Raw genomic sequence first — 15,000 nt, 5'->3', positions numbered from 1 at the left:
TCTGTATTAGACTAAGCAGAGGTGGTTAGATGATGTTGTAATGTTGACGTTGAAATGACGCTGGAATAGTGGACACAGCTCCTGTTGTCTCTGTATTAGACTAAGCAGAGGTGGTTAGATGATGTTGTAATGTTGATGTTGAAATGGTGCTGGAATAGTGGAGACAGCTCCTGTTGTCTCTGTATTAGACTAAGCAGAGGTGGTTAGATGATGTTGTAATGGTGCTGGAATAGTGGACACAGCTCCTGTTGTCTCTGTATTAGACTAAGCAGAGGTGGTTAGATGATGTTGTAATGTTGATGTTGTAATGGTGATGGAATAGTGGACACAGCTCCTGTTGTCACTGTATTAGACTAAGCAGAGGTGGTTAGATGATGTTGTAATGTTGACGTTGTAATGGTGCTGGAATAGTGGAGACAGCTCCTGTTGTCTCTGTATTAGACTAAGCAGAGGTGGTTAGATGATGTTGTAATGTTGATGTTGTAATGGTGCTGGAATAGTGGAGACAGCTCCTGTTGTCTCTGTATTAGACTAAGCAGAGGTGGTTAGATGATGTTGAAATGGTGCTGGAATAGCGGACACAGCTCCTGTTGTCTCTGTATTAGACTAAGCAGAGGTGGTTAGATGATGTTGAAATGGTGCTGGAATAGTGGAGACAGCTCCTGTTGTCTCTGTATTAGACTAAGCAGAGGTGGTTAGATGATGTTGTAATGTTGATGTTGTAATGGTGCTGGAATAGCGGACACAGCTCCTGTTGTCTCTGTATTAGACTAAGCAGAGGTGGTTAGATGATGTTGTAATGGTGCTGGAATAGTGGAGACAGCTCCTGCTGTCTCTGTATTAGACTAAGCAGAGGTGGTTAGATGATGTTGTAATGTTGATGTTGTAATGGTGCTGGAATAGTGGAGACAGCTCCTGTTGTCTCTGTATTAGACTAAGCAGAGGTGGTTAGATGATGTTGTAATGGTGCTGGAATAGTGGAGACAGCTCCTGTTGTCTCTGTATTAGACTAAGCAGAGGTGGTTAGATGATGTTGTAATGTTGATGTTGAAATGGTGCTGGAATAGTGGAGGCAGCTCCTGTTGTCTCTGTATTAGACTAAGCAGAGGTGGTTAGATGATGTTGTAATGGTGCTGGAATAGTGGAGACAGCTCCTGTTGTCTCTGTATTAGACTAAGCAGAGGTGGTTAGATGATGTTGTAATGTTGACGTTGAAATGGTGCTGGAATAGCGGACACAGCTCCTGTTGTCTCTGTATTAGACTAAGCAGAGGTGGTTAGATGATGTTGTAATGTTGAAATGGTGCTGGAATAGTGGAGGCAGCTCCTGTTGTCTCTGTATTAGACTAAGCAGAGGTGGTTAGATGATGTTGAAATGGTGCTGGGATAGCGGACACAGCTCCTGTTGTCTCTGTATTAGACTAAGCAGAGGTGGTTAGATGATGTTGAAATGGTGCTGGAATAGCGGACACAGCTCCTGTTGTCTCTGTATTAGACTAAGCAGAGGTGGTTAGATGATGTTGTAATGTTGACGTTGAAATGGTGCTGGAATAGTGGACACAGCTCCTGTTGTCTCTGTATTAGACTAAGCAGAGGTGGTTAGATGATGTTGTAATGTTGACGTTGAAATGACGCTGGAATAGTCTGTTTTCTTTACGACTTGCGGTAAAACTCTCCATGGTTCTAAATCAATAGTTTAGTAGTCTGATAAAATGTTCCGGAAACATTAACGTGCTTGAGCGTGTAACTGTTTGTTACATGTGTTTTGTGGACTTCATCGGACAGATGTCGCTCTCCTGTTTTGTGATGAAACAAAAGGTGTGATTGAGTTTATTCTGCCACTGTGTCTTCTTATTGTCTCTGCCTCTAAGCTTTACAGGAATATGGCTCTGAATATATATATACAGCAACACCTCCGCCATAGGCATTCCTGTCTCTTCTGTAGGCCCTACATCAGTGGTTCTTAACCTGGGTTCGATCGAACCCCAGGGGTTCGGTGAGTCAGTCTCAGGGGTTTGACGGAGGTCAAGACACACAACCAGATTACAGGCACTGGTTACAGTGAGCAGCTTCCTCTTGAGCGGACAGCTTGATGAAAACCAATCTATATTCGGGACACCCAGAAAATAGACCTATCTGCTAACAGCACACACATTATCAAGCATTGCACACATGTTATCCAGATAATGAACGTCAGCACATGTTGGCCTATATAGCAACACCCTAAAATAGGAGGCTTTATATGAGGTAGTGAAACTGCAACCACAACACTTTTAACAGCATTAGACATGAGATCATCTATAAGCTTTACAGGAATATGGCTCTGAATATATACAGCAACACCTCCGCCATAGGCATTCCTGTCTCTTCTGTGTATGTTATATCCCTGTATTGCTACTGCTGTATTATCAAAGGCATTATCTAAGTGAGTCTCAGAGATGGCCAGTATATGAATGTTATCAGATGTAGTTTTTTTCTCCAGTTATTGATCTCATAAACCTTATTTCTACGGCTATAGTACATATGATTAATAACATAATAATAACAGCTCTCTCACTCTTCCCAGTCTTTTGATTAATAACATATATTTTTAGACCTTTCCAGCTCGACAAGAACATTGTCTGGCTAATAGAGTCAGTCAACAGGGCACTTGTGAGTGTCAATTGGTGTATGTGATGTGGGGCTGAAGCTGCTGAGCCAGAAGCTAGGCTCTCTCACTCCTCCCAGTCTTTTTGGGAAGGAGGGTGGACAATGAGCATGTTGTAGTGGATGTAAACAATGTCCCCACGCTCTCTGACAGCTTTCACGGCTGGGACAAGTTATTTTCCACCTCTTGTGTACAGCTTACGAGAAGTCTTCGTTAAGGAAGATGTTTTGTTAGTCTCAAGTTCTTGGCTCTGTCCAGAACAGCCATCATGTCCTTAAACCTCAGGAACTTGACCACATATCGACCTGTGTCTGTCACCTGGGCTGGTGACAGGTTTTCCAGACCTCAATCTTCCCATGATCCATCTGCAGCTTTTAAAGTGATAATTTGTCTTCCTTTCTCCTCAGACTTGTCCCAGTGATGTGAATGTAACAGTTTAGCTTTCATCCGTCCCCTCGCCCCTACCTGGGCTCGAACCAGGGACCCTCTGCACACATTGACAACAGTCACCCACAAAGCATCGTTACCCATCACAACACAAAATCCACGGCCCTTGCAGAGCAAGGGGAACCACTACTTCAAGGTCTCAGAGCAAGTGACGTCACCCGATCGAAACGCTATTAACGCGCACCACCGCTAACTAGCTAGCCATTTCACATCGGTTACATGAAGACTCTGGTATGCCATCCACAACAATGTTATTTCACCTGGATTGTCCCTCTAGATATTGTCCCTCTAGATATGTTCCCTCTAGACATTCCCCAGCGATCTGTAATAATGATTCACAAAGAGAGAGCTGATGTTATCTCACATGAATTTACAGTTTGTTGTCATCTTGCTGCAAGTCTCTTTCAGGACATCCAGTTCTCCCTGAGAGAACTGCAAACTGTTCTTAATGTCCTGGACCTCTCTGGTCAGATCATCTTAATGTCCTGGACCTCTCTGGTCAGATCGTCTTAATGTCCCGGACCTCCCTGGTCAGATCATCTTAATGTCCTGGACCTCTCTGGTCAGATCACCTTAATGTCCTGGACCTCCCTGGTCAGATCACCTTAATGTCCTGGACCTCCCTGGTCAGATCAACTTAATGTCCTGGACCTCTCTGGTCAGATCACCTTAATGTCCTGGACCTCTCTGGTCAGATCATCTTAATGTCCTGGACCTCTCTGGTCAGATCACCTTAATGTCCTGGACCTCCCTGGTCAGATCATCTTACTGTCCTGGACCTCTCTGGTCAGATCATCTTACTGTCCTGGACCTCCCTGGTCAGATCATCTTAATGTCCTGGACCTCTCTGGTCAGATCATCTTAATGTCCTGGACCTCTCTGGTCAGATCATCTTACTGTCCTGGACCTCCCTGGTCAGATCATCTTAATGTCCTGGACCTCTCTGGTCAGATCACCTTAATGTCCTGGACCTCTCTGGTCAGATCACCTTAATGTCCTGGACCTCTTTGGTCAGATCATCTTAATGTCCTGGACCTCTCTGGTCAGATCATCTTAATGTCCTGGACCTCTCTGGTCAGATCATCTTAATGTCCTGGACCTCTCTGGTCAGATCATCTTAATGTCCTGGACCTCTCTGGTCAGATCATCTTAATGTCCTGGACCTCTCTGGTCAGATCATCTTAATGTCCTGGACCTCTCTGGTCAGATCATCTTAATGTCCCGGACCTCTCTGGTCAGATAATCTTAATGTCCCGGACCTCTCTGGTCAGATCATCTTACTGTCCCGGACCTCTCTGGTCAGATCGTCTTAATGTCCCGGACCTCCCTGGTCAGATCATCTTAATGTCCTGGACCTCTCTGGTCAGATCACCTTAATGTCCTGGACCTCCCTGGTCAGATCACCTTAATGTCCTGGACCTCCCTGGTCAGATCAACTTAATGTCCTGGACCTCTCTGGTCAGATCACCTTAATGTCCTGGACCTCTCTGGTCAGATCATCTTAATGTCCTGGACCTCTCTGGTCAGATCACCTTAATGTCCTGGACCTCCCTGGTCAGATCATCTTACTGTCCTGGACCTCTCTGGTCAGATCATCTTACTGTCCTGGACCTCCCTGGTCAGATCATCTTAATGTCCTGGACCTCTCTGGTCAGATCATCTTAATGTCCTGGACCTCTCTGGTCAGATCATCTTACTGTCCTGGACCTCCCTGGTCAGATCATCTTAATGTCCTGGACCTCTCTGGTCAGATCACCTTAATGTCCTGGACCTCTCTGGTCAGATCACCTTAATGTCCTGGACCTCTTTGGTCAGATCATCTTAATGTCCTGGACCTCTCTGGTCAGATCATCTTAATGTCCTGGACCTCTCTGGTCAGATCATCTTAATGTCCTGGACCTCTCTGGTCAGATCATCTTAATGTCCTGGACCTCTCTGGTCAGATCATCTTAATGTCCTGGACCTCCCTGGTCAGATCATCTTAATGTCCTGGACCTCTCTGGTCAGATCATCTTACTGTCCTGGACCTCCCTGGTCAGATCATCTTAATGTCCTGGACCTCTCTGGTCAGATCATCTTACTGTCCTGGACCTCCCTGGTCAGATCATCTTAATGTCCTGGACCTCCCTGGTCAGATCATCTTAATGTCCTGGACCTCTCTGGTCAGATCATCTTACTGTCCTGGACCTCCCTGGTCAGATCATCTTAATGTCCTGGACCTCTCTGGTCAGATCATCTTACTGTCCTGGACCTCTCTGGTCAGATCATCTTAATGTCCTGGACCTCTCTGGTCAGATCATCTTAATGTCCTGGACCTCTCTGGTCAGATCATCTTAATGTCCTGGACCTCTCTGGTCAGATCACCTTAATGTCCTGGACCTCTCTGGTCAGATCATCTTAATGTCCTGGACCTCTCTGGTCAGATCATCTTAATTTTTATTTAATTTAAAACATTTTAATTTTACAAAACTTTTTGTGTATTTGGACTAAGTTCTTGGAAGCTATTTTCCTGTTGTTGTAACATCTGCTTGAAGACATATTTTCTGTCGTTTTAAAAGATTCTTCACCTGTGAAAGAGAGACACTACTGTCTGGAGTACTACAGTGGTACTGCCACCGGCTTTGGTTTTGGATGCCATGGTAGCAACGTAGGCTAATGTAGCTACTCCACGCAGTTCCAGACAGGACAGGTCGCAAGGCAGATGGAAACAGTAACAAACAGCAGGGATTTAAGACAGCCACAAGCCTGGGACAATACTGGGCCCCAGCCACAAGGGCTAACCACGTCGCGGGCTGTGTTCAAGCTTTCAGGAAACCTTGCTAGCTTGATAGCTAGTTAGCAGCTAGGCTAGCTGCTACGCCAAGCAGCTCTATAGACTTTTGGAGGATCCCTGGACAGATAGTAGTGGTCCCAGCAACTGATGTTAACCGCGTCGCAGGATCCTCCTCTCAAAAGGTAGCTAGTAACCAACCTTCATCGATAGAACCCCTTTTCAGAGACTTTGAAAACAACAAACCGAGCTCTGTTGGAGTTCGTTGGTCCCCAGTGGTGAATGAGGTGTGTTTGTCTGGGGTTAGGAAATGTGTACTGTGTCCGTGTTTCAGGTGAGTGTACCTTTGTCACAGCTGTCTCCATAGTAACCAGGTGGGCAGATGCACACCCCCGGACTCATACACAGTCCACCATTCAGACACCTGGGAGAGCAGAGGGCTGGGGGGAGAGCGGAGGAGGACAGGAGAGGAGAAAAATCTACGTCAGGAACCTCAAGTATTTAATTCACCTTCAGTTGATGGTAACCCTTCACCCCCCCAACTCTATATTAATTTAATTCACCTTCAGCTGATTGTAACCCTTCACCCCCCCAACTCTATATTAATTTAATTCACCTTCAACTGATTGTAACCCTTCACCCCTCAACACTACATTCATTTAATTCCCCCTTCCAACACTACATTCATTTAATTCCCCCTTCCAACACTACATTAATTTAATTCCCCCTTCCAACACTACATTCATTTAATTCACCCTTCCAACACTACATTCATTTAATTCACCCTTCCAACACTACATTCATTTAATTCACCCTTCCAACACTACATTCATTTAATTCACCCTTCCAACACTACATTCATTGCGATAATGAATGTTTCACTTAGCGCTGCCTGTAGAAGGCACTAAAGAGCCTTAGTACTGTTGAGTCTTGGCCAAGAATAAATATCGTAAACACAATGTCTCAAGACCCGTCGACACCCCCTAAAATAAAACTTGGCTGTTCTCACAGAACACTTCTCTATAAAAACCCATAGTCTACTCTAGATGCCTCGACGCCTCCACACGGTCCACATAACGGATGTTCCTCTACGTAGTTTTACGGACTTTTTTTGCCGCTTCATTTTTTTGTGTGTGGGGGGGGGGCGAACCAAAAGGAGCTCCGTAGCCCTGTTTGAGTAGACAGTGAAATCCCCGTGGAGAGTCCTTACTGTTCATATGATACAAAGACAACAAAAAAACAACATTGTTCTCTACCCTCTCAGTCAGTCTAAAGCTGGACAGAGTCTCTCTCTAACCTCTTAAAGCCTTAAATAGATGGAACACGTGGTCGTCACTGCCCAACCTGCCTGTCTGTCTGCCTGTCTGTCTGCCTGCCTGTCTGCCCGCCTGCCCGTCTGCCTGCCTGCCTGCTAACATGATTGTTTTTTCTGTCATGGAAAAACTTTTCAAATAAATTTGCTCTCCATTTAACTAGTCTGGATGGAGCCTGTTGAACCAGTGCTTTGTAATTTCCATGATGTTTTTTAAGTTGTGGTGCCTTGAGGCAACGTTAAGCCGCAGCAAACATAACCTTTTACAGATTCATTAATACATTTAAATGCAACGTGGTGGTTCTGTTGTCTGAAAATGACAGGCCTGCCTGAGCAGGACTGGTGTCTCATAACTGTGAAACAACACACAACCTCTTCTCTTTCTCTAGCCTTTCATTTCATAAGGTTTTTTTTGTTTTGTTTTGTTGTGGAGACATTCCAGGAAATAAAAGAAGATATTCCACCCAGCATTGTTGATGTGGGCCAAGGAGAAGGGGAAAAAAACCCACAAGAAAATCATTTTAATTTAATTCTATAGAATGAGCAACTCAAGCTATTGTGTTGACTGTGTGCTGTGTACTTACTGTATATCATTATGGTAGTGATGGAAGATAGATGGAATGGCTTGTGTGCTGTGCACTTACTGTATATCATTATGGTAGTGATGGAAGATAGATGGAATGGCTTGGATGTACAGACGAGACTAGACGTACCTTTCTCACAGTGCGGCCCGTAGAAACCATCCTGACACTCACACACCTGTCTCTCGTTGCAGAACCCACCGTTACGACAACCACCTGGACATTTAGCTGTGGAGACAGAGAGAGAGAGAGGCGGGGAGGAGAGAGGGAGTGAGTGAGGGAGAGCGAGAGAAAGGGGGAAAAGAGAGAGAGTGAGTGAGAAAGGGGGAAGAGAGAGAGAGACAGAGAGAGAGAGGCAGGGAGGAGAGAGAAGGGGAAGAGAGACAGAGAGAGAGGGGGGAAGAGAGACAGAGAGAGAGGGGGGAAGACAGACAGACAGAGAGGGGGAAGAGACAATAAAGAGACAGAACACGTGAGAAGAGAAAAATAACAAAGTTGAGATGAATGAATGGCTAGTGGAGTCCTCCCTCCCTCCTTTCCTTTCTAACCTCCCTCCCTCCCTTCATTCCTTCCTTCCTTCCGTCCTCCCCCTTCCCCCTCTCTCTGACACTCTCCATAGCCTGCCATCTCAGAAGACCACTTCAAGGGAACCACATTCCACTACAGTGCAGTGAGATGCCATGGACTTCCATCCCAAATGGCACCCTATTCATACATCCCAAATGGCACCCTATTCATACATCCCAAATGGCACCCTATTCATACATCCAAATGGCACCCTATTCATACATCCCAAATGGCACCCTATTCATACATCCCAAATGACACCCTATTCATACATCCCAAATTGCACCCTATTCATACATCCCAAATGGCACCCTATTCATATATCCCAAATGGCACCCTATTCATACATCCAAATGGCACCCTATTCATACATCCCAAATGGCACCCTATTCATACATCCCAAATGACACCCTATTCATACATCCCAAATGGCACCCTATTCATACATCCCAAATGGCACCCTATTCATACATCCCAAATGGCACCCTATTCATACATCCCAAATGACACCCTATTCATACATCCCAAATGGCACCCTATTCATACATCCCAAATGGCACCCTATTCATATATCCCAAATGGCACCCTATTCATACACCCAAATGGCACCCTATTCATACATCCCAAATGGCACCCTATTCATATATCCCAAATGGCACCCTATTCATACATCCAAATGGCACCCTATTCATACATCCCAAATGGCACCCTATTCATACATCCAAATGGCACCCTATTCATACATCCCAAATGGCACCCTATTCATACACCCAAATGGCACCCTATTCATGCACCCAAATGGCACCCTATTCATACACCCAAATGGCACCCTATTCATACATCCAAATGGCACCCTATTCATACACCCAAATGGCACCCTATTCATACATCCAAATGGCACCCTATTCATACATCCCAAATGGCACCCTATTCATACATCCAAATGGCACCCTATTCATACATCCCAAATGGCACCCTATTCATACATCCCAAATGGCACCCTATTCATACATCCAAATGGCACCCTATTCATACATCCAAATGGAACCCTTATGGGCTCCGGTCAAACGTTTAGAGTTCCACAACAGGGCCTGGTTCAAAGCAGACTGAATACCATCTCCCTATAACAGGGCCTGGTTCAAAGCAGACTGAATACCATCTCTCTACAACAGGGCCTGGTTCAAAGCAGACTGAATACCATCTCTCTATAACAGGGCCTGGTTCAAAGCAGACTGAATACCATCTCTCTATAACAGGGCCTGGTTCAAAGCAGACTGAATACCATCTCCCTACAACAGGACCTGGTTCAAAGCAGACTGAATACCATCTCTCTACAACAGGGCCTGGTTCAAAGCAGACTGAATACCATCTCCCTACAACAGGACCTGGTTCAAAGCAGACTGAATACCATCTCTCTACAACAGGGCCTGGTTCAAAGCAGACTGAATACCATCTCTCTACAACAGGGCCTGGTTCAAAGCAGACTGAATACCATCTCCCTACAACAGGACCTGGTTCAAAGCAGACTGAATACCATCTCTCTACAACAGGACCTGGTTCAAAGCAGACTGAATACCATCTCTCTATAACAGGGCCTGGTTCAAAGCAGACTGAATACCATCTCAGTACAACAGGGCCTGGTTCAAAGCAGACTGAATACCATCTCTCTACAACAGGGCCTGGTCCAAAGCAGACTGAATACCATCTCTCTACAACAGGGCCTGGTTCAAAGCAGACTGAATACCATCTCTCTACAACAGGACCTGGTTCAAAGCAGACTGAATACCATCTCCATACAACAGGGCCTGGTTCAAAGCAGACTGAATACCATCTCCCTATAACAGGGCCTGGTTCAAAGCAGACTGAATACCATCTCCCTATAACAGGGCCTGGTTCAAAGCAGACTGAATACCATCTCTCTACAACAGGGCCTGGTTCAAAGCAGACTGAATACCATCTCCCTATAACAGGGCCTGGTTCAAAGCAGACTGAATACCATCTCTCTACAACAGGGCCTGGTTCAAAGCAGACTGAATACCATCTCTCTACAACAGGGCCTGGTTCAAAGCAGACTGAATACCATATCCCTATAACAGGGCCTGGTTCAAAGCAGACTGAATACCATCTCCCTATAACAGGGCCTGGTTCAAAGCAGACTGAATACCATCTCTCTACAACAGGGCCTGGTTCAAAGCAGACTGAATACCATCTCTCTACAACAGGGCCTGGTTCAAAGCAGACTGAATACCATCTCCCTACAACAGGGCCTGGTTCAAAGCAGACTGAATACCATCTCCCTATAACAGGGCCTGGTTCAAAGCAGACTGAATACCATCTCTCTACAACAGGGCCTGGTTCAAAGCAGACTGAATACCATCTCTCTACAAAAGGGCCTGGTTCAAAGCAGACTGAATACCATCTCTATACAACAGGGCCTGGTTCAAAGCAGACTGAATACCATCTCTATACAACAGGGCCTGGTTCAAAGCAGACTGAATACCATCTCCCTACAACAGGGCCTGGTTCAAAGCAGACTGAATACCATCTCTCTACAACAGGGCCTGGTTTAAAGCAGACTGAATACCATCTCTCTACAACAGGGCCTGGTTCAAAGCAGACTGAATACCATCTCCCTACAACAAGGCCTGGTTCAAAGCAGACTGAATATCATCTCTCTACAACAGGGCCTGGTTCAAAGCAGACTGAATACCATCTCTCTACAACAGGGCCTGGTTCAAAGCAGACTGAATCCTAGAGCTCTACAACAGGGCCTGGTTCAAAGCAGACTGATAACCATCTCCCTACAACAGGGCCTGGTTCAAAGCAGACTGAATACTAGAGCTCTACAACAGGGCCTGGTTCAAAGCAGACTGAATACCATCTCCCTACAACAGGGCCTGGTTCAAAGCAGACAGAATCCTAGAGCTCTACAACAGGGCCTGGTTCAAAGCAGACTGAAAACCATCTCCCTACAACAGGGCCTGGTTCAAAGCAGACTGAATACCATCTCTCTACAACAGGGCCTGGTTCAAAGCAGACTGAATACCATCTCCCTACAACAGGGCCTGGTTCAAAGCAGACTGAATATCATCTCTCTACAACAGGGCCTGGTTCAAAGCAGACTGAATACCATCTCTCTACAACAGGGCCTGGTTCAAAGCAGACTGAAAACCATCTCCCTACAACAGGGCCTGGTTCAAAGCAGACTGAATCCTAGAGCTCTACAACAGGGCCTGGTTCAAAGCAGACTGATAACCATCTCCCTACAACAGGGCCTGGTTCAAAGCAGACTGAATACTAGAGCTCTACAACAGGGCCTGGTTCAAAGCAGACTGAATACCATCTCCCTACAACAGGGCCTGGTTCAAAGCAGACAGAATCCTAGAGCTCTACAACAGGGCCTGGTTCAAAGCAGACTGAAAACCATCTCCCTACAACAGGGCCTGGTTCAAAGCAGACTGAATACCATCTCTCTACAACAGGGCCTGGTTTAAAGCAGACTGAATACCATCTCTCTACAACAGGGCCTGGTTCAAAGCAGACTGAATACCATCTCCCTACAACAGGGCCTGGTTCAAAGCAGACTGAATATCATCTCTCTACAACAGGGCCTGGTTCAAAGCAGACTGAATACCATCTCTCTACAACAGGGCCTGGTTCAAAGCAGACTGAAAACCATCTCCCTACAACAGGGCCTGGTTCAAAGCAGACTGAATACCATCTCTCTACAACAGGGCCTGGTTTAAAGCAGACTGAATACCATCTCTCTACAACAGGGCCTGGTTCAAAGCAGACTGAATACTAGAGCTCTACAACAGGGCCTGGTTCAAAGCAGACTGAATACCATCTCCCTACAACAGGGCCTGGTTCAAAGCAGACAGAATCCTAGAGCTCTACAACAGGGCCTGGTTCAAAGCAGACTGAAAACCATCTCCCTACAACAGGGCCTGGTTCAAAGCAGACTGAATACCATCTCTCTACAACAGGGCCTGGTTCAAAGCAGACTGAATACCATCTCTCTACAACAGGGCCTGGTTCAAAGCAGACTGAATACCATCTCCCTACAACAGGGCCTGGTTCAAAGCAGACTGAATACCATCTCTCTACAACAGGGCCTGGTTCAAAGCAGACTGAATACCATCTCTCTACAACAGGGCCTGGTTCAAAGCAGACTGAAAACCAGCGCTCTACAACACAACATGGAGGAGAAGCCTTTGAGGTGGTAATGGATGTCAACAGAGATGTCAAACTATCCTTCTTAGTCCTGGAGATCTATCGGCGTGTGAGGAACCCTTGTGTGTGTCCAAAACGGCACCCCTATTCCCTACATAGTGCACTACTTCTGACCAGAACCCTATATAGGGAATAGGGACAGTACCTTAACACTGGCACCAGACAACATGTGGCCAGAGTCACAATAAGAAAACAATATCTGTGGCCCAAAAAGCTCCATATTCCAATTTAGTGCACTACTTTTAACCAGGTCCTATAATAGGACTCTGATTTAAAAGTAGTGCACTATCTAGGGAATAGGGTACAATTTGGGATGTAACCACACTATCCAACACAAGGGACAGAGGGAGGGATGAGTCTGGTTTCAGTTAACTCAGGATTCACTCTATCCAACACGAGGAACAGAGGAAGGGACTCTATTCTATTTCCTATATAGTGCACTGCTGTTGACCAGGGACTATAGGGCACTGCTGTTGACCAGGGACCATAGGGCACTGCTGTTGACCAGGGACCATAGGGCACTGCTGTTGACCAGGGACCATAGGGCACTGCTATTGACCAGGGACCATAGGGCACTGCTGTTGACCAGGGACCATAGGGCACTGCTGTTGACCAGGGACTATATGGCACTGCTGTTGACCAGGGACCATAGGGCTCTGCTGTTGACCAGGGACCATAGGGCACTGCTGTTGACCAGGGACCATAGGGCTCTGCTGTTGACCAGGGACTATAGGGCACTGCTGTTGACCAGGGACCATAGGGCTCTGCTGTTGACCAGGGACCATAGGGCTCTGCTGTTGACCAAGGGCCCACATCAATATACAGTAGAGAGGCTATATACAGTAGAGACGCTATATACAGTAGACAGGCTATAAACAGTAGAGAGGCTCTATACAGTAGCGAGACTATATACAGTAGAGAGGCTATAGCCACTAGGCTACCCTGCCGCCCCGGTCCCTATGTAGGGAATATGGAGCCATTTTGGACACAGACAACTACGCCTTAGCTGTTATAAAACCTTTTGTACTCATTTTGATTTAAACAGCTAGATGTATATTTGCTCCTACTTTGACACCATATCCCGCATTGGGAAATAGGACAGGACATGGAACATTAACACTGGTTTATGAAGTCTGGTTTGGTGTCGCTGCTTCCTGTAACAGACAGGAAGTGCCCTAAGCTAGTATGAATCCCTGCTACAGCCGGACCTGGAGCTGAGGTCCACACCTGGTCTTTGACAGGGCTTGTCGGGTGAAATGGAACCAATATAACAGTAACTAAACTGCAAACCACAAACCCTGTCTATATAGAACCCCAACCCTGTCTATATAGAACCTCAACCCTGTCTATATAGAACCCCAACCCTGTCTATATAGCACCCCAACCCTGTCTATATAGTACCCCAACCCTGTCTATATAGAACCCCAACCCTGTCTATATAGCACCCCAACCCTGTCTATATAGAACCCCAACCCTGTCTATATAGCACCCCAACCCTGTCTATATAGTACCCCAACCCTGTCTATATAGAACCCCAACCCTGTCTATATAGCACCCCAACCCTGTCTATATAGAACCCCAACCCTGTCTATATAGTACCCCAACCCTGTCTATATAGCATCCCAACCCTGTCTATATAGAACCCCAACCCTGTCTATATAGCACCCCAACCCTGTCTATATAGTACCCCAACCCTGTCTATATAGTACCCCAACCCTGTCTATATAGTACCCCAACCCTGTCTATATAGCACCACAACCCTGTCTATATAGCACCACAACCCTGTCTATATAGAACCCCAACCCTGTCTATATAGCACCCCAACCCTGTCTATATAGCACCCCAACCCTGTCTATATAGCACCCCAACCCTGTCTATATAGCATCCCAACCCTGTCTATATAGAACCCCAACCCTGTCTATATAGAACCCCAACCCTGTCTATATAGTACCCCAACCCTGTCTATATAGAACCCCAACCCTGTCTATATAGTACCCCAACCCTGTCTATATAGCATCCCAACCCTGTCTATATAGCATCCCAACCCTGTCTATATAGAACCCCAACCCTGTCTATATAGAACCCCAACCCTGTCTATATAGAACCCCAACCCTGTCTATATAGAACCCCAACCCTGTCTATATAGAACCCCAACCCTGTCTATATAGAACCACAACCCTGTCTATATAGCACCACAACCCTGTCTATATAGAACCCCAACCCTGTCTATATAGAACCCCAACCCTGTCTATATAGAACCCCAACCCTGTCTATATAGCACCCCAACCCTGTCTATATAGCACCCCAACCCTGTCTATATAGAACCCCAACCCTGTCTATATAGAACCCCAACCCTGTCTATATAGAACCCCAACCCTGTCTATATAGCACCCCAACCCTGTCTATATAGCACCCCAACCCTGTCTATATAGCACCCCAACCCT

General features: G+C 46.1%; 1 protein-coding gene across 1 annotated transcript in view; it reads right to left on the bottom strand.

The window, feature by feature from the left end:
* LOC118936538 (wnt inhibitory factor 1-like) overlaps window positions 1–15,000 on the bottom strand; it is a 68,088-nt gene that overhangs the window by 24,833 nt on the left and 28,255 nt on the right. Inside the window, exons 5-6 of the mRNA XM_036945359.1 lie at window positions 7,889–7,984; window positions 6,208–6,303 (exon numbers count right to left, since the gene is read on the bottom strand). Coding sequence (XP_036801254.1) covers window positions 6,208–6,303; window positions 7,889–7,984 — 192 coding nt within the window. The remainder of the gene's footprint in view (window positions 1–6,207; window positions 6,304–7,888; window positions 7,985–15,000) is intronic.

This window comes from Oncorhynchus mykiss, chromosome 15 (genome assembly GCF_013265735.2).
Source record: "Oncorhynchus mykiss isolate Arlee chromosome 15, USDA_OmykA_1.1, whole genome shotgun sequence".
In the NCBI taxonomy this organism is placed as follows: domain Eukaryota; kingdom Metazoa; phylum Chordata; class Actinopteri; order Salmoniformes; family Salmonidae; genus Oncorhynchus; species Oncorhynchus mykiss.
This window is presented reverse-complemented; position numbering and strand designations above follow the sequence as displayed.